This window comes from Sesamum indicum, unplaced genomic scaffold (assembly GCF_000512975.1).
Source record: "Sesamum indicum cultivar Zhongzhi No. 13 unplaced genomic scaffold, S_indicum_v1.0 scaffold00268, whole genome shotgun sequence".
NCBI classification, from domain to species: Eukaryota; Viridiplantae; Streptophyta; class Magnoliopsida; order Lamiales; family Pedaliaceae; genus Sesamum; species Sesamum indicum.
Genome location: NW_011628162.1, coordinates 32,123 through 58,908, shown reverse-complemented (window position 1 = coordinate 58,908; position 26,786 = coordinate 32,123). Strand labels below are relative to the sequence as shown.

At 33.4% G+C, this 26,786-nt stretch overlaps 1 protein-coding gene across 1 annotated transcript; it reads right to left on the bottom strand.

Moving 5' to 3' along the window:
* Positions 1 to 552: 552 nt before the first annotated feature.
* LOC105179999 (DNA-directed RNA polymerase 1, mitochondrial-like) lies at positions 553 to 8,868 on the bottom strand. Its single transcript, XM_011103660.2, has 14 exons — positions 7,795 to 8,868; positions 5,950 to 6,159; positions 5,621 to 5,748; positions 5,455 to 5,521; positions 5,232 to 5,290; positions 4,867 to 5,085; positions 4,451 to 4,745; positions 2,706 to 2,805; positions 1,574 to 1,674; positions 1,266 to 1,418; positions 1,005 to 1,079; positions 823 to 912; positions 684 to 731; positions 553 to 585 (listed from the first exon to the last, which is right to left on the bottom strand). The coding sequence occupies exons 1-14, from the start codon at positions 8,593 to 8,595 to the stop codon at positions 553 to 555; spliced, it is 2,379 nt and encodes a 792-aa protein (XP_011101962.1). The 5' UTR covers positions 8,596 to 8,868.
* Positions 8,869 to 26,786: the final 17,918 nt, after the last annotated feature.

The following is a 26,786-nucleotide window of genomic DNA, read 5'->3' as shown; positions in this document are numbered from 1 at the left end:
ATTGTTTTCTAATACTATAAATCTATTTCTGCACATGGGAGTGTCTTGATTTCGTCGCTATATACTATTGGTGATATTGATACCTTAAAACTGACTGATGATTTGTAGGCTCTAACGCGAGTTTCGCCCATGTTTAATTATACTGCCTTTACGGACTAACAGATTAATAATAAAACAAACAACGAATCACCAAAAACCTGTAAATTACGAAAGCTTGAGATGAGATCGGTGAAACAGTATCCTCTCGAGCTACCTCCCCTGCTAAATCCTTAGATGCGTGCTACTCATATATTTACTCTGAAATCAGAATAAAACATACGTAAGGCAGGAACCGGCCGGCATTCAAGGAGGAATACCAGGAGTGCGCGTAGCTCAGTCGCATGTTGACTCTGGAACATTTGAGGCGAAATGCACGAGGTCTAGAAACCCGCCGCTCACATCGTCCTCGTCAGTTTGCGCGATTATCAAGATTAACGCCATCCTGAAGTGCATGCCTGACGAAGCCAGTCTCTGGGCGGCGAGTGGCCGGGAATTTGAAATAATGAAATGAATCTAAATTACAAAGCAAAATAGCTTAGCTAACACCTTTAATGATCATGCAATAGATAGCAAGTAAGAAGGATAATCTTATGCTATCACACTTATGATAACTTTCCTGACAGGGAAGCTATAACGAGACGTACCTTGTCAGTTTCACGTTGAAGAGTCAAAACCTGAAGAGAAGTCTTAATCTGCATCCATACAATACCAAATTGTATTAATATAGTAGTCGTCGAGGTTGATGTCAAAAGAACAAGCCGAATTAAATGGATGTCAAATTACCATGTGCCTTCCTAATTTGCGGTAAGGCTGGACAACAGGGAGCCCCAATGGTGTTGTCCAACGTACTGGTTGATTCTCTGTGGCTATAATCTGCAGTGTAATGCAAGGCAACAAAATCAAAGACCTAATAGAATAATCAGGAGGAGGAAGACATGGTGCTAGAGGGAAATGCCCAAACAAACCTTTGCACAGTCTCCCAACCAACTCATTATGCTACGTGCAGCCTCGAACATTTCTCCCAAGGCAGTTAAGGTTGTCTGTTGAGTTCAAAGGCAATTAGCTCAAACCATGCTAAGTTGCAACTTGAATACATTGGAGAGAAGAACTGACCCATGAATTTCAACAACAGTTGAAGGAATCTATGGCATTTGAAACACCAAGTTCTAAACTATATTTTCATATGGAAAAGAAACTTGGTAAAAGATAAAGCTGGAAGTACTAACTTTCGCAGCGTAGCAAGCGCACGCAAACACTTCTGTATCATCATCAATAGCACCGCGCTCCTTTAACCTCCTCTTGATTTGATCACGGGCACCAATATAAGTGACACCATATACTGATGTCATCACTGTTTGCTTGACTAATTTTCTATCCACCTGCACCAAATTAAGAATAGATTCAAACAATTGTTGTTACTGTCAATGCACTGGCCTTCCAACATAATAAGGCTGCACTAGCCATTTGAAGGGGAAAAACGCATTTATCAGTCATGATGTAATATGTGTGATAAGGGCATGAAAAACAACGAAACCTGGTTGATTAACAGCCTAGCACGCATGACGTTGGGATCAGTTGCAGGGTCTTTAGCAGCATCCCTCTTCATTATATCAAGAACTCTGCGTTGAAGACAATCTAATGTATAAATCCAGATTTTGACAGCTTGATTCAAATGTTATAATAAATCAAACCCACGTATAATATTTGTTATTGAGTACAATCCATAACAACTGTCACTCTTCTCAGTGATTGCAAACCACAATTCATCCAGGAAAATCCTCTTACATGATATGTTAACAAGAAGAAATACAACGCAGCATGTTATTCTCTGAACTATAACAACAGAACTATGACCTGATCAGAAACCAACTCACCCTTGGGCCTTGGCCTAACTTCTTGAACTTGTTTGTTATTGACATTTATATTGTAATGATGCATTTGCTTTGACCAAGCATTTTGTTTTGGTATTTGATTTAGTTATTTATTTAGTTTTTGATTGCCACCATGCGGCACCAATAGGAGGATGGTGTTAGGTAACATAACCACAAAAGAGAAAAGGGAAATATGCATCATGGTATCTGAGCCACCTATGACCCAATGCACCCTGAGTAGAGTTACCATTGACCTAAGTTCTCAAAATTGCTTGTAATTGAAATTTGGTACTATAGCAAATTTACCACACAAATTCTTGGGTCTAGACCTACATTTTGGTAAAGTTTCATCGAATTTTGAGAACGTTCAAAAGTTAGCTGTTTAGCACTATTTTATTAAAGCATGTTTATTTTCCTTTATAAACATTATAATAACATTGCATCAAAAACAAGGAACTCATACCGAGTTAATATAGAGTGGGCATTTTAGCATAATGCTCGTAGAGCCGTTATATACAGAATAAAAGACATTAAATTTCAACAAAATCTCAGAAAGTCAAGGGAAAATGAATTATATATCACTTAGGAATAAGGTAATACTAATGGGAAATAATTAATGGAAGGCTAGCCACCCTGCTGCTTAAAACTGTCAAAATATATATGTCCGCCTGGGTTGGGTTTCAAGCGTCGGCAAAGCATCCAATGCTTACACACGATATCTTTCAACAAATGTAGGCTAGTTCCTGGTTCGGGCCATCCAATTTTATCTTCCCCTAAACTAAATAACTGGGAGACTTTCATTATCCACAGGTATCATGGTCAAGAAAGTGATGGAGTTCATTACCTTGTCTCGCCCAAGAGCAGCATAGTGTTGCAAGCCATTACATGAGCCATCCTTGAAAATTGAAAATAGCAAGCAAAATATTTAGGTCCAGCTTTAACAATTTAAATTAACAGCTAAAAACGTTACACAAGCAGAATGCAGATAATAAAAAGAAATCAGGTGCAACAAAAATTATCATCTAACAGAGAAGTGTTGAAGTACAGTGGCCACAGCTGAAAATTTGACTGTGTGCCACCTTGTGCATAAGGTACAATTCAATAGAAAACACACCAGCAAGAGAAGATAAACATGTAGCTTATTAACTGAAAATTTTGAAATAAATACTTTAATAGAAAATCATAGCTGAAACTATTTGGTATATTTGAAATTTTGGATTGACCAATAAATTGATTAGGGATAATACAACGCCGTACCCTAAGGTTTGGTCTGATTACACATTTTCTGAAAATTGCATCAGTACCCTTATCATTTAACAAACAGACCTAACCATTAATGATATTAACAGAGTTCACTTCTGTCAGCATCAAAATTGAGCGAAAATACGATTTTACCCTTAAATCGACTAAGTCAACTGTTCGATAAATACACAACCACCCACCCCCTTAAAGTTTGACCTAAATGCGTATACATCCCGAAAAGTTTCTAAAATTAAAACACATTCAATAATACTTATTATCAACCTATATATAATTTTCACCTTTTATGATGCCATCAACATCTATTTTAACAAACAAAAAATTTAACTAATTGTTAGTTTAAATTTATAAAAGTATCTCTAAGAGTTTGACAATGTTTATTACTCATTTGAAATTTATCTATTTATAATTCACTTATCTTAAAAATGTAATGTTTGTAATTTGTGATAGGATTTTACAAGATCGTATGCTATCATGTTAATAAGTGTTTGTATATTACTTCAATCGAAAATTTTAGCATTTATCAATCCAATGCACAAATCACTTATATTTTAATTTTGATACCCCTATCTTGTCATTTTGAAAAATTAATGAGTTTGGCCACATGGTTACAGTATTCATATGAAATAAATAACTTAACTCTTTATCTAAAATATTATTTTTAGAAGTTTCCATTAATTCTCTTACTTTAACAACAAAATAGAATATATGCAACTGACGATTTAGAAGAAGAAAACATAATGGCCCAAGTTAAAATTTAAGTCTAAATATAATGTTGTGGTCTGGACTTAAAATTTGAATAAAAAAATATAGTTTTGCTTATGATAAAAATGCCTTTAAATATTCAAATATTTTATCATTTTATTTGATAAATATTAATTTTTGGGATCTAATTATAAAGTAGAAAAACTTTGAAGGGAGCAATTGCAATATGACAAACCTTAGGAAAAGTGCCTGTATTTCGAGTATACCTCAGGGGAGGTTTGTACAATTTATAATGAAGGGCAAAACAGTCAATGTATCAAGACTATTAGGTTTCTTAGTGACCGCTAGTGACAGGCGAGATAAATGCAATTTTTCAAACCTTAGAGATCTACGTATAATTAGACCAAACCTTAGCAGAGGCCAATGTAATTATTCCAATTGATTAAAGCGACTTAACATTCCAATCATAGATCGGTATAACAATAATAAAGGGGAAGAACTAAAATGAAAAGGAGCGTTCCAGCATTTAGTGACATGCTTGAGACTCAGTGCAAAGGAAAAATCAATGACCTAACCTGGTGTACAGGCATGTGGGAGACTGTACTCTCCGGATATGGACTTCTTAATGCTTCAGATAGGTTGATGCAAGTGGCGAGGCACTGGAAAGGATCCTCTGCCCCTAACCACCATCGCTTCCCTTCAAGAGGCCGATCTGCAGAATCAAAGATATCCTCCAGATGGTTTTCAGTAAATGAAACTCGACCTTCATACGATAATTTGTCAACGCCACCACCATACACATTAGAAATTTGAGAGGAAATAGAAGAGCTTAAGCAACAGGAAACATTTTTCTGGGGTTTAAGTTTGACACTAAGACTCATAAGCCAAAAAGCAAATGATTAATCCTTAATAACAAATGGATTCAGATCCTAAAACAAAAAAAAAATGTGATGCCTATGGAAGTCTTAATTTTCACGCAAATGCCACTTACATCTTCACGGTCAACCAGATCGGCAAGACGGCCTCCATTAGCCCAGATTCTGTGAAGATCATTAGGGAACATTGATCTCGGAAAGTAAAGAATTGGTTAACCTGGAAAATAGGTTCTAACTGCAGTTTCGGAGCTCTTTTAACAGCGTCCCTTTGTTGTTTTGCTCCATGTGTACGCATCATATATGATGGCAGAAACAAATAAGCACCTCTTTCGTACCTACCAATATTATACAGGCTTAAGCAATCTAGGTGCAGAATAAGCTTTTGTTCTTAACTTGTGGTATTGCCGTGTGCTAAGGACATCACTAGTAAAAAAATCTTAAATGTGAAACTTTGTGTCTAGGGAAACCAAGAATACAATACCCCGTCCAGTTCAATGGAGGAACCAACATTGGCATATATGGAATCACCATGTGCCTCGCCTGTATAGACAGAATAAGTATATCATATTCTAAGAATCCGAACATGGGCGTATATCATCTATAAAAAGTTCCAGCGACAGAAATGCTATAGCATATTTTAGTGAATGTATCATAGTCGTAGCAATTGCAAACCAAAAAGAAGCTTGGAAAGGAGTTATGCTTACAGTTTTTTCCAGGCCTTTGCAAACTAGAGGGTCGCACTCAATTACCCCATATCTCCTGGTGCCTTTCCTGTACAAAATCAGCCGCAAAAATAATTCAAGCAGTGAAAATTTTGAAAGACAAGGTGATCAGGGGATGGTAACTTAGAGAACATACAGTTGTACTCACACTGTTTCTACAGATTTGAGTGTGTGCACAAATGCAGGTCGAATATCAGGTGGTGCATCATCCATCTGATCAACTGGAGGTTGTATGTAGGCTGTTTGTGTCAATATCTGAATTAAACGGCAGCCAACCTATCAAATACAACATGAGTGAACTTCAGTTCTCATTCAAGGCAAGAAGTCTGAATCACCATATTTGGTTGCAGACACAAACAGATACACACTCTACACTGATATACATACATATATATATATATGTGATTGTGCATGTGCATGTTTTTACACAGACACAGAGAGAGAGAGAGAGAGAGAGAGAGGTTTTATGCCAACTACCTTCACTTGAGCATCCTGGCCCCAGGGCTTCAAATCATCTTGTTGCCTCACTATTTTCCTAACTTGGTGTAATTTTTGTTTCTTCATCAACATCTTGACCTTTTTGCTTAATCTTTCTTGTTCCTTTGCCTCAGGATCAGGACCTTCTTCAGAAGTTCTATTTAAAGCATTTTTCCTCTTGCAATTCTCTAAAAATTTATGTATCCGGACCTGTTCAACAATAGAAACAGTAATCCTTGAACTCTTAGACATATCAAGTAAAAATTACAAAGGGACAAGACGACAATCTAAACTTCCATTTTCTCCCACTTCTGCAGACAATTGAATTAAGGAGAGTGGCAATCCCTATAGGAGGAAATACTAATGGTGAAGCTGGTGCATCTTTACAAGCACACACGGTTCAAGAAACCTCACTTCCAGTTGAACTCGAAAAAGAATGACTACTTGTTTTCTTAAAAAATACATGGTAAAGAAATGTCTGGAAAAGTCAATTTGAATAATCCAGCTACACCTAGAGAACAAAGATCGAGCATGAACAATGAGGACTTATGTCAGGAATTCCCTATGAGAACCACCAAGAAGAATGCTAGATAATAACTTTTCTAGGGAAATGATTAAATCTGAATCTTTCCATCCCTCCAAAGCCCGTAGAACTCATAACATAGACATATTAGACCACTTCTTTCCTCTAATCCTTAATCAAAATAAATATTGAGACTGCAATTAGCCCCATGAAAATTAGAAAATCTAAGCGGGACTTCAAAATTCATAGCTAGATAAGACAGGAAGAACTAACAGCGAGACACAGATTACAGAACAACCAATTAATTGATGGTCTACGATGTGCAAGCACGGGGATTTTACTAATAATTCCCAACAAGGTTGCTAATGTCCAATGTTAGAATAAGAGGGATCCACCAATTTCTCAATAAGGGCCAACATCACCATAGCAATGATATCGACCTAATAGTTTCATTTCTGGTCTGCATTCATGATCTCATTATTCCCTTTGGCAGAGTGATGCAGTTAGTTTCCAACCATTCACATATAGACACACCAAGAAGAAAACTGCTAAGTGCACTAGAGATGGTCTTAAGAAATACAGCATATGTACATCATTATCTTTTTCTGTCTTACTTATATATATATTCAGAAAAGCAAAAGGGAGGGAAGTTGCTTCGAGAAAAGGATATGGCAAGGGTTAAAGGAAATTTTAACAATTCAGGAGAGCAATAAATTTTTCAAAGTATAAAACAACTAGGTTATAAGAGACTATAATGAAGTAGCCCTACTCTAGATAGATATAAAGAATCTATAAAACCCAGAAATCCAAAAACAAGAAGAACAAGGCTCAGATTTTTCTAAAGCTCAAACTCTACAACTTAGTCACTGAATACAAACTTAGGAAACATCCGAAAAGGCATAGATATTATAGCCATTACCTGTTCACAGGTAGACAGGTAATGGCAACCCAAAAGTGGTGGGAACAACATATATTTCTTCCTACTAGTTATACTAATTCTAAAAAGTATTGGATATTACATGCATCATATGTTCAATACAGGTATTACAGCTCATCTAGAATAGTATTCTCATTTCTCTGTAATAGTTTATTAGGACAAACAAAAATATCTATGACTATATCAGGCATCTAGCATTCTAGGTTACAAGTTCACATCATACTTGTACTCAAATACTAAACAAACAGCAACAATACATTACTGAAGGAAAAAAGGAGCACATGAATGACAATAGTGAAAGACTAGAGCAATCATTAGAATTCAAAACTCGTCTGAAGAAAACAAATGTTAAAATGAAATTATAGTGTGCCATCTACAAACCAACCTCATGTTCGATTGCTTCACCAATATGACATGCAGCTTGGACAACTCTAGCACTGCCGTTCCATCCTCCAGTCATCAACAATCCCATCAACTTATGCATCGTAATTACTGCCATCATATCTGCAGGCAATTGATCAAAATAGGGTGCATATGCACCACGGTTTTTTCCTTCTTTGCACAAATCCTGCTCAGCAGCAATGGCATCTTTCAATGGTTCAAACCACCCTAAGAACAATGACTTAATGTAAGGCAAATTAGGGGCCAATTTTTGCTCACACATGTCTACTAAAAGCTCTTGGTACTCTCTTGCAGCCTCTTCCCATGCCTCAGTCTCCATCTTTATTTGTCTCCTTCTAAGGCTATTGTACTTCCCTAACCCCATTCCTCCCACCATCTTTGGCTGCTTATTCTCCGTGATATCCAAGCTTTTCACCTTCATTTCTTTGTTAACCTCTTCTATCAATTCTTGAATTTCGTCAACCTCCTCCTCGGAGGTGGACACGAAAGCCTCAGCTGCAGTTGCATAACCCCTTGTATTGCCAAAAAATCCAAAAGGGTCACAAGAGCTTGCATATTTAAGACGGCTCATATCACACTTCCGCCAAAAGATCAAATCTTGAGAAAATCCCGAACCAAAGTTGCGAGTATTTACATGGCTCTGAGGCTGAAAAGGTGTAGCCTTTTCAACAAATAACGAATCCTGGGGAGATCTTACAGCTGAGAAGGCATTGAGGGATGGATGGGATTCTGTCAAAAACTTTAACTTTCTCAAATAGGATTGTCTCGACAAATTTCTCCACATATTTCAAGCGAAGTACTAATTGGTTGCTGAACAAACGACAATGACGAAATGAGATAATTACTCAATTTGAATGCGGAAGAGGAAGAGAGAGACGGTCTCAAGGCATCTGAAGCTCACAATTCTGAATAGAGAAATGAATTTTGGGAAGCAAAGAATTGAAGAAGAGAAAAGCAAAGTAAGGGTTTGTAGAGGGAGGGAGAGGAGGACAGCGAACCAGAGAGGCTGTTCCTGTGGCCGCCTAAACCCCTGCTAAAAACCTAGTCATGTTTTTGCATTTTGATTTTCTGAATATTTGATGGAAAAAAAAAAAAAGTGAAGAAGGTGAATATAATATATATATATAATTAAGGTAAATATTATATTTGAGGGGAAAATGCAAACAACCCCCTTGTAATATTGCAAATGAGCAAATTATCCCCTTGTGAAAAAATAAATAGCGATTTACCTCCCTATATTTTTTAAAATACAACAATTTACCCCCTATGATTTTTAAAATGAAGCAATCTACCTCCCTATATAAGGAGGTAAATTGCTTCATTTTAAAAAGTATAGGGAGGTAAATTGCTATATTTTTTTCATATGGGGGTAATGTACTCATTTTTAATATCACAGGGGGATAAATTGCTATTCACCCTTATATTTGATCTCTTAAATTTTCCTTTAGAATCACTTTAATCCCTTAAGTTTATATTTTTAATTTTAGTATCCTTAAACTTTAATTTTTATTTCAATTTGGTCCCTCTTACAATTTTTCGGCAAAAATGTGGCCAGATTTGTATTTTTTGAGAGTAAAAAAATGATCAATAAATTTGATTTTGTCATTTTAGTCCTTTAAATTCATAAAAGTATCGTATTAGTAATTTTCTACATGAAAAAAATATTCTTTTATATTTTATGCTGATATTTAATTATCTTATGTGAATAATAAAAACTTTGAAATCTTGTGAACATAATAATAATATATTACTTAATTTAAAATAAACAATCTCTTTTTTTAATAGTTAAACAAAATAAAAAATATGAATAAATTTTATAAAATCTATCTAATATGAAAATATAATAAAAAAACCTAAGTCAGTAATTTTTTATTTCAAAAGTTAAAAATAAGTCTAAAAAAGTTAAACCCAACAATATTTATTAAATGTTTGAATTTTCGAACAACAAGTTGGTAGATTATGCTTTTTAACTATATTCTTTAGTTGATTTCACATATATAAAATTTATTCTAAGAGGTTTTCTATAAAATGGGACTATATATTTGAAAAACCTCTTAAAATGAATTTTATATATATATTTGAAATACACTAAATAATTTAATTAAAAGTACATTCCACCAACTTTTCCTGAAAAACGTAACTGTTAATATTTAATAACATTGTTAAGATTAAATCTTATTAGACATATCTATAACTCCTAAGATTAAAGAACCAACTTAGATTTTTTAAAAATATTTTGAGATTAGATAAGTTTAATAAAGTTATTAATAATTTTGATATTTTTTGTCACTTTTGAAAACGAAAATAAAAAAGAGAAACTTATGTAAACTACAATTTTTGGTTTAAAAATATAAAATAAATTAAAATAGTATATGTGTTATATATTTATTAATAAAATATATTTTTTAAAATGAAGTCGAAACGAATATCACAATTCCTTTCTTTTACGCCTTATTAGTTACGAAAGCAGTAGGACAGGTAAAACATTGTATTTTTGTCAGTTTGGATTATAATTTTTTTTTTAATTTTATTCAGAAACTAACACAATAATTTGAAAGAGTAGAATGGTAATTAAGTTTTTTTTGTTAGTAATTAGAACAATATTTAGTTTCTATAGGATAAGTACCCAACAGAATCCTAGCCTAAGGACGAGGAGAACCTCCTGATAGCTGGAGTCTATCTTCTCCAACAATCACCTTATCGAATCTCAAGGGGACTAGACTCTTCCAATTGGTAGGAAGCGAGGGCTATTAGCTCCCTCCTCTCAGTAAAAAGTAATTTTTTCTCAACAATCACAAACACAAAAACACTATTGCTCTAAACATTTTAGTACTAGTTTATGACTCTAGATTATGTTCATTTTATCCCCAATTATTATTTTCATCACTATTTAATGACTTAAACGCTAGTGTACTGACGCGTTTTTTGCAAATTCCCGTTTTAAGACTTGTGAAGGCTCATGCCTAAGAGATCCCAAGTTGACTTATCCAAACAAATGACTTTTGACTTGCATTAGAGTATTTCTTAATATTGGTAATAGAGAATATTTTTCAATATTTTCTATAACTGGCAATTTTTATAATTTACCCACATGTCTCATACAATTGGAACCATATAATCAATTTTCCTTAAATTTTATTCCACTCTATATACAATAATTAAGAGGGGATCTGGATAAATTTAAAACCAACTTAAACTATTGTATAAAATTTCATAACGTGACTAGTAAAACTTTTAATTAGAGCTGAACTTATATACTTGCCAATCATACTAATAACAAAATCAAAATAATTAAAACTTTAAAAATTTCATAATTTTATTTTTATCCCAATAGTACAAGAATTTTATTAGAACAAAATTTTCATTTTTATAATTATAAACTGAATATAAAAACTTCTAAAATATTCTAAATCAATTTTAAAAAAAAACACTTTCTTTTTTTTAGAGAAGAAAAACATAAAAAGCACATTCAAGAACGGAATTCTGCAAACAATATCTAAAAATTAGCAAAAAAATCCATCCTATCCAAATGTGGTCAACTTACCCAAAAAATCATTAATCAGATTAAATTACTTTCTTGATACAAATCATAAAATCATGCTATACACACTCTATAAATACCGACGCTGCTTCTCTCATACTATCACATACACACCAAATCATTTCAAACTCTCACTTCTTCTCAAACTTTGCAACATATTTTAATTTGTAGGTGAAGATGGCTTCGATCAAAGTGGTGTTCTTGGCTACCATGTTGCTAGTCCTTTTGGGTTAGTTCTTTATCTTTTTTCCCTCTTAGATGGTATGTTATTGCAAACGCTCAAAAATAAGTTGGAATGAGTCGCTACAAAATTATATCCAAATTCAGTTTGTTATGGTTCTCCATTTTCTTGTTTGTTATTGACAAAATTTAATTTTCAACTAGTAGCATTTATTTTTATATAGAATTAATTTTGTAAGTGATTAACTAATAAATTTTATATTTGCAGGTGTCCCATTATTTTCTGAGGCCCTATTTTTTGGAAAATGCTCCAAGGACTCTGATTGCAACGTGCCTGAAGGCCGTGATTGTAAAGAAAGAGTTTGCCTTAATGGGAATTGCTTTTGCAAAGCTCCTCCTGTCAGGAAATTCAAAAGTGAAGCAAGCGAGAAGAAAGCTGATTTTGAACGCAAATCTGTCCCTTGATTAACTAGTAGAGACTGTTCTTATGATATAGACTCAAAATCTATGTATGCTCTTGCAAAATGAAGTATATTTGGAACAATGAATAATATATATTATATTTCTTCATTGGAAATATTCGATTCTCAACATGATACTTGAGATATCATTTTTCTCAATCCAAATGACAAAGTTCATCCTAAATCAACCTAAGAAATCAAACATAATCAACCCACTACCAATGAGCCATAAAACAACAAGCCCAACCAATTCAACACTACCTCAATGTGTTAACAAGATAACAATCAACGCAAGCTCAAATACAGTCTGTTGATGGCCCATCCAAATCAATGGGTTAAGTTAGCCGCATTCTACACATCGAACAATATTTCATAACAAAGCACATCAACATGGATATACATGATAGTTGTAGTCTACTGGATAAATATGATAGACAACCACTTTTCTATTTTTGGATATTTCATTGCTGATATGGCATATTTTCTTCCTGCCAGTATGGCACATAGATACCATGGCATACAAGTGTACAACTGGACCAATCTTATCATGAGTAAGTAGACATCTCATCGATATGGATATATGTTAACCACAACAACATCCTTGTTTCTCTCATCGTGCTCCCATAGATGGGGGCTTAGATAGGCCAAGAGAGATAACTAATTTTTTCAACTCCCATTCAACTTGCATTTCCTCTTTACTCTGTCTTACATGATCTCTATATCCATGGACACTCTAAAAAATTACCAGATATTGAGTCGGATACGGCATCCACGAGTTCGAAAATATAAAAAAAATGGACATGGTGTCAGACACGCCTGTTGCTTGTCCAACACGTTTTGTACTTCTTTAGGATTTTTTTGTATAATTTTAAAAAGTTTTTGGCTTTTGTTTTTTTTTTAAAAAAAAAAGAGTTTTGGGCTTAGTAAAAAAGAAAAAGAAATAATTCACTCCTCTTAGACTAAAAGTTTTGAAATGAAATTACTAAAAATTCGAGTGATGGTCATAATGATTTAATTAATTTGCATGATCTCAAATTTTCATTATGTACTTTTTACAATAAACTGATTATGTATATTTTTTAAGCCACATTTGGTTAAAATTTACATGCAAAGCATGCTTATTTAATACTTTATCTTGATACTTTTTCATATTATATATTCTGATTTTATGAAAAAAATGAGAATTATACATAATAAAAGTATATTATATATAGCCGTGTCAATGTCGTGCTGTATCCTATTTTTTTAAATGTTCTAGCATTGTGTTCATGTTGTATCGTATTCATATAGCCATCTCCATATCTATGCATCACAACAGGATTTTGGAATAAATGCATTTTTGGCCCTAAATAGACTCAGTAATGCGATTTTGGTCCTCAAATAATTTAATGTTGCAATTTTAGTTCTCAAATTTTAACTTTTTGGCATTTTTTGTCGTTCATTTAACTTTTCCGTCAAACTTAACAGAAATTTCATTTAAAATGAAAAAAATTGCTATTTTCCTCCCATTTTGTAGTGTTTTTCATGTTGTAATCCAATGCACCCATTTTTTCTATTTTTCTTCAAACTTCAATAGAAAATAAACCAAAAAAAATAAATTTAAGCAACAATTTTTTGTTGAAATTATCTAGTTGCAAAGGCGTGTCCAATTATTTGATTTATTCCCTGGGAATGTAATGCAAAACAAGCCAGGACCCGCTCACTTGATGTGGAAGCAAGAGTGATATCGGGCAACAATGAAGTCTTCCTTCCCCCAAGAAGGAAACTAACAAACCAAAACTAATCCAGCAATGGAAAACATAGCCCAACATCCTAGGTTATGAGGACAGTAGAGATTTTGATTCTAAAAACATGGCAAAAACCTCTAAATAAATTATTAAATGAAGATGAAAACATTTGAAATATTTTAAATCAATTAAAAAAAAAACAAAATCTAAAAATTAGCAAAAAATCCATGCTATCCAAAATTGGTCAACTTACCAAAAAAACAAATCATAAACTCATGCTAAACACACTCTATAAATACCGACCGAGACCAACGCTGCTTCTCTCATATATACCATTACACACACACCAAATCATTTCAAACTCTCACTTCTTCTCAAACTTCGCAGCATATTTTAATTTGTAGGTGAAGATGGCTTCAATCAAAGTGGTGTTCTTGGTTACCATGTTGCTAGTCTTTTTGGGTTAGTTCTTTGTTCTTTTTCCATGTCGCATCTTATGTTATTATTTACGATCAATAATAAATTTAAGTGATCATTGTAATAAAATTATCTCCATAAAAACTTAAAATTCAGTTCGTTATAATTCTGCATTTTTTCATTTGTTATTGACAAAATGTACTTTTCAACTAGTATAATTCATTTATAATTAATTTTACAAGCAACTAACTAACAAATTTTATATTTGCAGGTGTTCCATTATTTTCCGAAGCAGTATTTTTCGGCAAATGCAGTAAGGATTCTGACTGTGCGGTGCCGCCAGAGCCTGAAGGTCGTGATTGTAAACAAAGAGTTTGCCTTAATGGCTATTGCTTTTGCAAAAATGGACAAAGCCAGAAGAAGGCAGATTTTGGACAAAAATCTGTCCCTTAATTAGCTTGTAAAGATTGTTCTCATGATATGCACTCATAATCCATGTATGCTCTCGCAAAATAAAATTTATCTGCAACAATGAATAATATTGTATTTCCTTATTAGAAATATTCGATTTTCAAGTTGAATGTTATTGATTACTAGCTTTAAATTAATTTATTTTTTTTACTATTGTATGAATATATTATATTGAACGGCAAAAAGACTTACTTATTATGATACGAAGTTCGGATCTTATCATGTCATATGATCCTATAAAGTCGAAGTATTTATTTGGGAAAAAAAATTCGTTAATATTGCGTAGCAAAGAATGGACACGAATAGATCGATTATGCATTATTAACATTTCCCAAGCAACGCATTCGATGCTAAATGGATCAAATCACATTATATTATTTTAAATAAAATATATAACATCGTATGTCAATTTCGATTGACAAATTATTAGTTACTCGTTTTGCCACATTTGATTATTTCCTTAAAATTTCATTGCCTAATTAAGTTTATGTTTAATTTCTCACTTACTTATATTAAATCTCCATTAATCGCATCATGTTTATCCATGATCGAGCTATTTAATTTTATTATTGCTCATTTTCAACTGTTCAGTGGCTATCAGACAAATCTTACCAAACTAATATACAAGCGATTGGAGTACGAAACCCCCTTTTTCTATTACAAGTCAATAATTACTGAAATTATTGAAACAACAAAAATAAGAACAGAAACAAACAAGAAATATTTCTGTAGCAGAATAGGCTCAGATTTTAAGCCAGATAACCGAGAAGCGGTCACAACAGTTCCGTACCCACAACACCAACACACGGTTGCACCACTCTCACAAAGACCACTGACGAACAACACCCAAAGATCACAAAGATCTTGTCTCAGAAATTGGTCATAGAGACCCACTACAAGAGCTCACAAAGAACTTGTTTGAAAGAGAGAAGAAGAGTGTATCTATTTCGTGTGTTTGAGACGAGAGGGAAATGCCCTTATAAAGGGATGAGAAAAAACTGCCATCGACTTGGATAAGGAGAAATTCCATGAATTTCGGTGAAGAAGATGGAAGAGATATTAAAGATTGGAGAGAGAGGAAGATGGATATGCAGAGATTTGAGCAGAGAAGAAGATGGGTATGCAGAGGTTTGAGGAGAGAGGAAGACGGGTTCTGCACAAAGATTTGGATTACCATATGAATTAGGTGGATAGTTGGGTCGGGTCGGTTAGTCACGGGTTTGGGTAGTGGGCCGTCCAATAATGTGTTGGGTTGTGGGCTGTTGCTTGGGCCAATTAATCTAACAAACTCCACCTTGGACCAAGTACCTTATCAAAGTACAAGGCCCGGAGTATTGGATCTGGCTTTTCTCATCACTGCCTAAAAGGGGATCTACCCCTGTGTACCTGCAAGAAAGAGTAGTAAAGTTAGTCAGGGACTAAATTTAAAATTTTTAAATAATTAACAAATTTCTCATCATAGTAGCAATGTATTCGGCTTCAGTTGTAGATAGTGCAACAATGTGTTGTAGTTGGGACTTCCAACTAATGCATGATCCACACAAAGTGAAGATGTATGAAGTTGTGGATTTTCTACTATCCTTCTCATTAGCATAATTCGAATCCACATAACCAACAAGATTAATAGAATCAAAAAATTTGGAGAAATTTATACCTACATTATCGGTACCACGTAGGTACCTTATGAGCCATTTTAGAGCCTCCCAATGAGGAGGTCCCGGATTGGACATGTACCTGCTCAAGCAACTTATAGCATATGCAATATCGAGTCTAGTACATACCATAAGAAGCATTATAGACCCAATAACATTAGAATAAGGAACCTTACTCATTTTCTCTTTTTCGGAGACAGTCTTAGGACATTGGTCCCTACATAATTGAAAATGGGCAGCTAAAGACACTGTAGTGGGTTTTGAATTTTCCATAGAAAACCTTTTCAAAATAGAGTGAATGTAGGACTTTTGATTTAAGAGTATGGAAAACCTTTGTCTATTTCTACAAATATCCATGCCAAGAATTCTTTTTGCATCACCAAGATTTTTCATTTCAAAATTTTTGGAAAGATCATTTTGCAGAGTTTCAACTAATTTTATGCTAGGACTAGCAATAAGCATGTCGTCAACGTACAAAACGAGAAAGACAGGAATATCATTCAAAAATTTGAAATATAGACAATGGTCGTAGTCACTCCTTTTAAAATTCACCGAAAGCATGAACATATCAAACTTCTTGTTCCATTGTCTTGGTGATTGTTTCAAACCATATAAAGATTTCTTTAACAAGCAAACATGATTGGGTTTGTTTTTATTAATAAAGCCAACAGGTTGTCGCATATATATGCATTCATCAAGATCACCATGCAAGAAAGCAGTTTTGACATCCATTTGTTTCAATTCCCAATCAAAATGAGCAGTTAGGGCAAGGATAACACGTACAGTAGTATATTTCACAACAGGCGAAAAAATCTCATTGTAATCTATCCCTTCCTTTTGAGTGAACCCCTTGGCTACTAATCTAGCTTTGTATTTTAAAGGATTTTCTTGCTTGATTTTAAAGATCCATTTGCAATCTACTAAGGAGCAGTCTCTAGGTTTAGACACTAGTTCCCAAGTATGGTTGTCTTTAAGAGACTTCATTTCCTCATTCATGGCACTAAACCATTCTTTTGACTTAAGGGCTTCGTCTACGTTCGAAGGTTCTAGATTTTCAATGTTCAATGCTACTTGGAAATCATTTAGCCTAGAGGGAATCCTTCGTTCTCTTCTATTCCTATCTCGTGCTAGTTGGTAATCTTCTAAGGGATTGGGATTTTCTATGGGCTCTTCTATGTTTTGTTCATTATTCGTTTCTACATACTCTCCCTCTTCTTGGTTATCCTTCACCTTATTAAAGGTTACGTCCTTTTTTGTTGTTTCGGGTTTTGAGAGACAGGGCATTTCACCCTCGTTAAAGGTTACATTTCTACTAGTAATCACTTTGTACCCAGGTTGGCTACGATCCCACAACCTATACCCTTTAACCCCAACAGGATAACCAATAAAAACACATTTCAAAGAGCGAGGTTCAAGTTTATCAGAACTTTGATGAACAAACGCAGAGCAACCAAAAGTACGTAAGAAAGAAATATCAGGTTTCTTACTACTCCAAACAGTTTCAGGAGATTTACCCAACAAAGGCACAGAAGGAGACAAGTTTATCAAGTAAGCAGCAGTTAAAACAGCTTCACCCCAAAAAGATTTATGTAATCCAGAACTAATCAGTAAACATCTCACTTTTTCAAGTAAGGTTCGGTTCATGCGTTCAGCAACGCCATTTTGTTGTGGGGTGTAGGGATTGGTCTTGTGTCTTTTAATACCAAATTTACCACAAAGATCATCAAAGTTTTTATTACAAAACTCAAGACCGTTATCAGTATGCAAAGATTTAAGCCGCTTACCCGTTTGGTTTTCAACAAAAATTTTCCAGGTTTCAAATTTTTCAAAAACCTCAAACTTGTGCTTTAGCAAGATAACAAATACCTTTCGAGAAAAATTATCAACAATGGAAAGAAAATAACAGTTTCCACCATGGGTAGGTTCCTTAGAAGGTCCCCATACATCAGCATGAACGTAGTCTAATATGCAAGATGTCATAGAGGGATTTGGGGAGGGTGTAGCAGGAAAGTGCACACGATGTTGTTTTCCCATAACACAATCATCACAAAATTGTAATTTGTCAACCTTATCACACAAAATGCCTTCTTTGTTCAGAAATTCAAGTCCTTTTTGGCTAATATGCCCAAAACGTTTATGCCACAAAAAGGTTTTGTCATGCACATTCACAGATGCAGCCATAGATTCATAAGTAACTGAACATAAATACAAATTGCGTTTCTTCTCTGCTTTGAAAACAACAAGAGAACCTTTCATGATTTTCATGATGCCCTTTCCCCACCTACCTTCTAAACCCTCATCTTCCAATGCAGCACATGAAATGAGATTATGACTAAGTTCAGGAACATATCTAACATTCTTATGAGTCATTTTGTAACCATCATTGAAAGTCAAAGAAATATCACCAATACCTTTAATTTCACAACGTTTTTCATTAGCCATAGATACGAAACCAAAATCACCAAGTTTGAGATTTGAGAAAATATTTTTAAAAGGACTAATATGGAATGTACAACCAGAATCAACAAGCCATTCATACATGTTCATGGGATGCACAGAATTCACATCAGACACAATAAACACTTCACCAGATTCATCAGCAACATTGTTCACTCGTTCTTTTTCTTCTCCATTGTTATCTCTATTATCTCGTCTAGGTTTTCTACAGTCCTTAATATAGTGACCTTTTATGCCGCAGTTATAACATCTTCTTTCTCTGACTTTATCATCTTTATATGAATAATCTCTATTCCTATATTTACTCCTATTATTGTTTCTATTCCGACTTTTACTCCTACTATTGTGTCTGTTACTAGAATTCCTAAATTTAGACCTTCCTCTCACAGAGTTCACTTCATGTTGATTATTGCTAGTTCTATTTGTTTTAAGGTCAATTTCTTTGCTTTTTAAGCCATTAACAACAATGTCAAGACTCACACTATCTCTACCATATTTAATCGCAGCTTTCACATCGGAATATGCATCAGGTATAGCATTTAAAAGCACAATAGGAGAATAATCATCAATGTTCTCATCACCAGTCAATTTAATATCTTGAATCAATTTAGTAAAATCATCTAAATTTTCGTCAATGTTTTTAGACAAGTCCAATTTGTATTTAAAAAACTTTTCAAGCAGAAATAGTTTACTCGGCAAAGAAGTATCAGTATAAAGTTCCTCCAGTTTTTCCCATAAATCTCTAGCAGTGTTTTGTTTGCCGACTTTTCTTAAAACGTTATCAGACAGATTAAGAATTATGGAAGAATAAGCGTATTCATCGTTTTTCAAAACTTTTTCTTCAGAAATAGAATCAGGGTATCTACCATCTATTGCTTTAAAGACCTTTTGTTGTATCAAAATATCCTTCATTTTTTGCTGCCAAATAGAGAAATCACCCTTTCCATCAAATGGTTGCAAATTGTATCCGGCCATTAACAACGGTTTTTCTTTTTAAGAAAAAGGTTTAAATTGGTTTTTAAGAAAAACAAATTTTGCAGCGGAATAAGGCAAGCAAGTAAACACAGGCCAACAAATATCACAGAATCAAGAGACAGATTACTGACAAAATATAAACGTATTCAAACCAGATTTTAGAACGAGGTATTTCAATCACAGAGTATCACATAGACGCCTTTTATACGATCACAGGGAGTATATCACTAGATAATATATATCACAGTCCACAACAATTGCAATTTATCAGTTCACCAAGAACAAGCACAAAGCAACAGTAGCAGTTTAAAAATACGAGATAACCACCGCTATAAAATAAACGCCACGAGACCAAGGCCTCTCCAGCCTAACACCCAAATCCAGATACCCGACGACCTCACGGGTCCGGCCAGGAGGGTAATCAGGGGGATAAGCACCTCAGAAAAATAAAACGAGATATATGGACAGAAATGAAATTGCTGAAATGTAAAGAGAGTGAGTTTAATAGTTACCGTTCACCGCAAGCTTTCGGATCAGAGGAGGCTCTGATACCACTGTTGGGTGGAGAGCAGAAATACCTATTCGACTATTGCAGCGGAATATCGAGTACAAAACTCTTTAATAGACCAAAATAATTACACGAATTATAATGGTTACAAAATACTAATATGTGAACAAATCAAACGAAAGGAGTACTACAGTAGTATCAATTAGGCTCAGATTCAAACCAGTATCCTTTGAACACACAAGAGTGCCGCACCCACACCCCGATTCACGGTTGCACTACTACCCGAAGAACACCACAAAGGTTTTGTCCCTCGATCACACAGATCTCTCTCTTTCTTGGTCACCGAGACCTTAATCACATAGATTTCACAAAGAAGGTTGAAAGATAAAAAACGACTGTTCGGGTTTTCTCTCTGTTTTTTTTTTGTGTCTCTTGGTGGAGGAGGAAGAGGCCTTTATATAGGGATGAAAACTAGTTGGATAAAGACAACAATAGAGTCCTTCCTCAAGTAACTTTATTGGCTAAAGAAGACTCATGGAAGTTGGAGACTTGAAAAGATAAGAGAGAATAACGATGAGGACTCTCCGGATCGGGTCGAACGGGTCGTGGATCGGATAGTGGGCCGTTCGAGCGAATCGGGTAAGTGGCTCTCTAAAAACTTGGGCCACAAAAATATAACAATTATTATTGTGAAAATATATCTCAATTTATCTTGTAGTTATTTATTAGTTTAATAATTCATAGTTTCCCTGGTCAGTTACTAATTAATTTTGTTATTAATAAGTTTCCAATTCTTATAGTCAAATGAAATTATCAATATCATTGACCCATTTTAATTATTGTATTTTAGTAATCATATAATATTATGTTTCTATACATTTATAATAATTCATTCATAGAAGTTGTTAGGTATATATTTAACAATTGATAAAATAAAAATTTTCCCACAATACTTTACGAAGAAGAAGTTGTTAGTAATTTATAATTATTATAAATTATTTGGATTATTTTGTTATGAATAATTTCATTTGTACAAGATTGAGTTAACCTATGAACAATTTTATTTCTAATTAATATGTTAATTTTTTTATATATGTTTTAAAATAAATAAAAAATAAAAATGATCCGGTCAACTCGTCAACGGGTTTGGTACGGGACAGGCCGGGTCTTGAGTCCACCCAAACCCGCCCCATTGCCACCCCTAGTGATATCTATTTACCAGATGAAGATAAAGTACCCGTCTAAAGCAAGAGTAGGAAAAATAGTATACCATCAGTACGCGATGTGTAAAGAAAGCAGGAAGGACTTGGAGGTAGACCTACCTTAGCATAGCAAGGATTAATATAAGAAATCTACGCATTATGACAAGCACAGAATTGAGGTCCATGTTAGTATAGTTATATCTATAAATTAATAGACATCAGTTGAAATATGATGAAAGCATAAAGCTATATCAACGAGATGACTCAGTAATAGCGGGGCTAAGGCCAACACGGAACAGCTACCAAGTTGAACAAGCTTATGAGGCTTGAACTGCCTCCTATTGAGACGGTCCAAGAGGGATTCATCGGGAGCAAAGCGGGAATGTATAGAATACTTTTAGTACATTCAGGAGGGTTGACTATCCAAACATAAGAAAATTTTCAAGGATTATGAAAATAAATGACAAAATATTACAAAAACATTGACAACTAGTAAAGGGCTTATAACGATGGTCTTCGTCAGCAGAGATTCTTATTCTAGAAGCACGGGGATCCCAAATTAACCTTTCCCTTTGTGAGGTCTAAATATATTATAAAATGAATGTGAAAAAGTCTAAAATATTTAAAATCAATTGAACTAACACACACCCCGAAATCTCACTTTTAGGAACTTCATTTTGCACACGAGTAAGAAAAATATTCATCTTATCCAAACTCGATCAACTCTCCAAAAAATATTAATCAACTTATAATACTCTTTACACACTCTATAAATACTTATGGAGACAAAGGTGCTTGTCTCATACTCATACTATCACATACGCACCAAAACAAATCTAAAGCCTATGCCCTCATTTCAAATTCTCTCTTCCTCTCAAACTTTGCAACATTTTTTGTAGTTGGAAATGGCTTCAATCAAAGTGGTGTTCTTCGCCACCATGTTGCTAGTCACTTTGGGTTAGTTCCTTTTTTTTTTTTTTCTTAATTATGTATGTCATTACGTATGATAAAACATGAATTTGAGTGTGTCATGACAAAATTATTATCAAATTACTTAATTAAAATTCAGCTCGTTATAGTTCTCCATTTTCCCAATCGTCATTTACAAAAACATAGTTTTCAACTAGTAGCATTTATTTTAATATACAATTAACTTTAAAAATGATTAAATTAATCAATTTTTATATGTGTAGGTGCTCCGTTATTTTGCGAAGCAGGATATTTTGGATTTTGCAAAAAGGACTCTGACTGTATGGTAACAGTGACTGAACGTCATGACTGTAGAGAAAGAGTTTGCATTAATGGGCATTGCTTCTACAAAAATCCTCCTGTCATGAAATCCGAAAATGGAGAAGGCGTGAAGAAGGCCGATTTTGAACACACATCCGTCCCCTTGATTAACTTGTAATTATCGTTCTTATGATATGCACTCATAATCCATGTATGCTCTTGCAAAATAAAATTTACTCGGAATAATGAATAATAGTATATTTTCTTATTGAAAATATTTGATTCTTAATTGTGGATCGATGTTATTGAATTACTAGTTTTATTATTACTGTCGTATGAATAATATTAACAAAAAATAGTTACTTGTTACAATCCGAAGAACGGATATTGTGATCATTACATGTGATGTTATCAAGCTGAAGTGTTTGTTTGTAATGAATTCTTTTTTCCATTAATGTTGCCTAGAAAAGATTAATTGCCACGAAATAAATGGTTTCTGCATTATAACATTTTCCTCATCATCTCTAGTCTTTTATTATTTTTTTGTTATAGAGTTTTCATGCCTTACATGTATAAAGATATGCTTTAAAAGGGCATTTGATGCTTATGAAAATATAGATCTTGCTTATAAGACTGATATTTCAAAGAAACCATTTGATGGGATTCGTATTGAATCTGACTAGAATATGGCAAAGATGTTATTGGAGTTTTTGAAGTATTTTTATAATCTCACATTGTGCATTTCCAATTCTTCATATGTCACATCTAACATTGTGTTTCATGAATTATGTGAAGTTGATTTGTTTCTCAGAAGATGGTTGAATAGTGATGATGTTGAATTAAGTGAGATGGCAAGAAAAATGAAGTAAAAATTTGACAAGTATTTGGGATTAATCGAAAAGATGAATATAATTTTATATTATGCTGTGATTCTTGATCCATGTCACAAATTGGGATTTGTCGAGTTTCAGTGTGTTAACGAGATAACAATCAACGCAAACTCAAATACAGTCTGTTGATGGCCCATCCAAATCAATAGGTTAAGTTAGCCACATTCTACACATCGAACAATATTTCATAACAAAGCACATCAACATGCATATACATGATAGTTGTAGTCTATTGGATAAATATGATAAAAAACCACTTCCCTATTTTTGGGTATTTCATTGTTGATATGGCAGATTTTCTTCTTGCCAGTATGGCACAGAGATACCATGGCATACAAGTGTACAACTGGACCAATCTTATCATGAGTAAGTAGGCATCTCATGGATATGAGTATATGTTAACCACAACAACATCCTTGTTTCTCTAATTGTGCTCCCATAGATGGGCGCTTAGGTAGGTCAAGAGAGATAACTAATTTTTTCAACTCCCGTTCAACTTGCATTTCCTCTTTACACGGACACTCTAAAAAATTACCAGATATTGAGTCGGATACGGCATCCACGAGTTCGAAAATATAAAAAAAATGCACATGGTGTCAAACACGCCTGTTGCTTGTCCAACACGTTTTGTACTTCTTTCGGATTTTTTTGTATAATTTTAAAAAGTTTTTGGCTTTTGTTTTTTTTTTAAAAAAAAGAGTTTTGGGCTTCGTAAAAAAGAAAAAGAAATAATTCACTCCTCTTAGACTAAAAGTTTTGAAATGAAATGATACTTTTTCATATTATATATTCTGATTTTATGAAAAAAATGAGAATTATACATAATAAAAGTATATTATATATAGCCGTGTCAGTGCTGTATCAGGATTTTGGAATAAATGCATTTTTGGCCCTAAATATAGTTAGTAATGCGATTTTGGTCCTCAAATAATTTAATGTTGCAATTTTAGTTCTCAAATTTTAACTTTTTGGCATTTTTTGTCGTTCGTTTAACTTTTCCGTCAAACTTAACAGAAATTTCATTTAAAATGAAAAAAATTGCTATTTTCCTCCCATTTTGTAGTGTTTTTCATGTTGTAATCCAATGCACCCATTTTTTCTATTTTTCTTCAAACTTCAATAGAAAATAAACCAAAAAAAATAAATTTAAGCAACAATTTTTTGTTAAAATTATCTAGTTGCAAAGGCGTCTCCAATTATTTGATTTATTCCCTGGGAATGTCATGCAAAACAAGCCAGGACCAGATCACTTGATGTGGAAGCAAGAGTGGTATCGGGCAACAATGAAGTCTTCCTTCCCCCAAGAACGAAACTAGCAAACAAAAATAATCCAGCAATGGAAAACATAGCCCAACATCCTAGGTTATGAGGACAGTAGAGACTTTGATTTTAAAAACATGGCAAAAACCTCTAAATAAATTATTAAATGAAGATGAAAACATTTGAAATATTTTAAATCAATTAAAAAAAAAAAAAATTTAAAAATTAGCAAAAAATCCATGCTATCCAAAATTGGTCAACTTACCAAAAAAACAAATCATAAACTCATGCTAAACACACTCTATAAATACCGACCGAGACCAACGCTGCTTCTCTCATATATACCATTACATACACACCAAATCATTTCAAACTCTCACTTCTTCTCAAACTTCGCAGCATATTTTAATTTGTAGGTGAAGATGGCTTCAATCAAAGTGGTGTTCTTAGTTACCATGTTGCTAGTCTTTTTGGGTTAGTTCTTTGTTCTTTTTCCATGTCGCATCCTATGTTATTATTTACGACCAATAATAAATTTAAGTGATCATTGTAATAAAATTATCTCCATAAAAACTTAAAATTCAGTTCGTTATAGTTCTCCATTTTTCATTTGTTATTGACAAAATGTACTTTTCAACTAGTATAATTCATTTATAATTAATTTCACAAGCAACTAACTAACAAATTTTATATTTGCAGGTGTTCCATTATTTTCTGAAGCAGTATTTTTCGGCAAATGCACTAAGGATTCTGACTGTGCGGTGCCGCCAGAGCCTGAAGGTCGTGATTGTAAACAAAGAGTTTGCCTTAATGGCTATTGCTTTTGCAAAAATGGACAAAGCCAGAAGAAAGCAGATTTCGGACAAAAATCTGTCCCTTGATTAGCTTGTAAAGATTGTCTCATGATATAATCCATGTATACTCTTGCAAAATAAAATTTATCTGCAACAATGAATAACATTGTATTTCCTTATTAGAAATGTTCGATTTTCAAGTTGAATATTATTGATTACTAGCTTTAAATTAATTTGTTCTTTTTTACTATTGTATGAATAATATTATATTGAACGGCAAAAAAACTTATTGTGATACGAAATTCGGATCTTATCATGTCCTATGATCCTATAAAGTTGAAGCATTTATTTGGGAAAAAAATTCGTTAATATTGCGTAGCAAAGAATTGACACGAATAGATCGATTATGCATTATTAACATTTCCCAAGCAACGCATTCGATGCTAAATGGATCAAATCACATTATATTATTTAAAATAAATTGTATAACATCGTATATCAATTTCATTGACAAATTATTAGTTCCTCGTTTCGCCACATTTGGTTATTTCCTTAAAATTTCATTGCCTAATTAAGTTTATGTTTAATTTCTCACTGGAAAAAAATTCGTTAATATTGCGTAGCAAAGAATTGACACGAATAGATCGATTATGCATTATTAACATTTCCCAAGCAACGCATTCGATGCTAAATGGATCAAATCACATTATATTATTTAAAATAAATTGTATAACATCGTATATCAATTTCATTGACAAATTATTAGTTCCTCGTTTCGCCACATTTGGTTATTTCCTTAAAATTTCATTGCCTAATTAAGTTTATGTTTAATTTCTCACTTACTTGTATTAAATCTCCATTAATCGCATCATGTTTATCCATGATCGAGCTATTTAATTTTATTATTATTGTGCAAATATATCTCAATTTATCTTGTAGTTATTTATTAGTTTAATAATTCATAGTTTCCCTGGTCAGTTACTAATTAATTTTGTTATTAATAAGTTTCCAATTCTTATAGTCAAATGAAATTATCAATATCATTGACCCATTTTAATTATTGTATTTTAGTAATCATATAATATTATGTTTCTATACATTTATAATAATTCATTCATAGAAGTTGTTAGGTATATATTTAACAATTGATAAAATAAAAATTTTCCCACAATACTTTACGAAAAAGAAGTTGTTAGTAATTTATAATTAT

Coding starts and splice junctions, on each gene's coding strand:
- LOC105179999 (XM_011103660.2), bottom strand. CDS start 8,595: ATGTGGAGAAATTTGTCGAGACAATCCTATTTGAGAAAGTTAAAGTTT. Junction 1,675..2,705: donor GATACCTGTGGATAATGAAA/GTCTCCCAGTTA, acceptor TTTATACATTAG/ATTGTCTTCAACGCAGAGTT. Junction 913..1,004: donor GGTTGGGAGACTGTGCAAAG/GTTTGTTTGGGC, acceptor ATTACACTGCAG/ATTATAGCCACAGAGAATCA.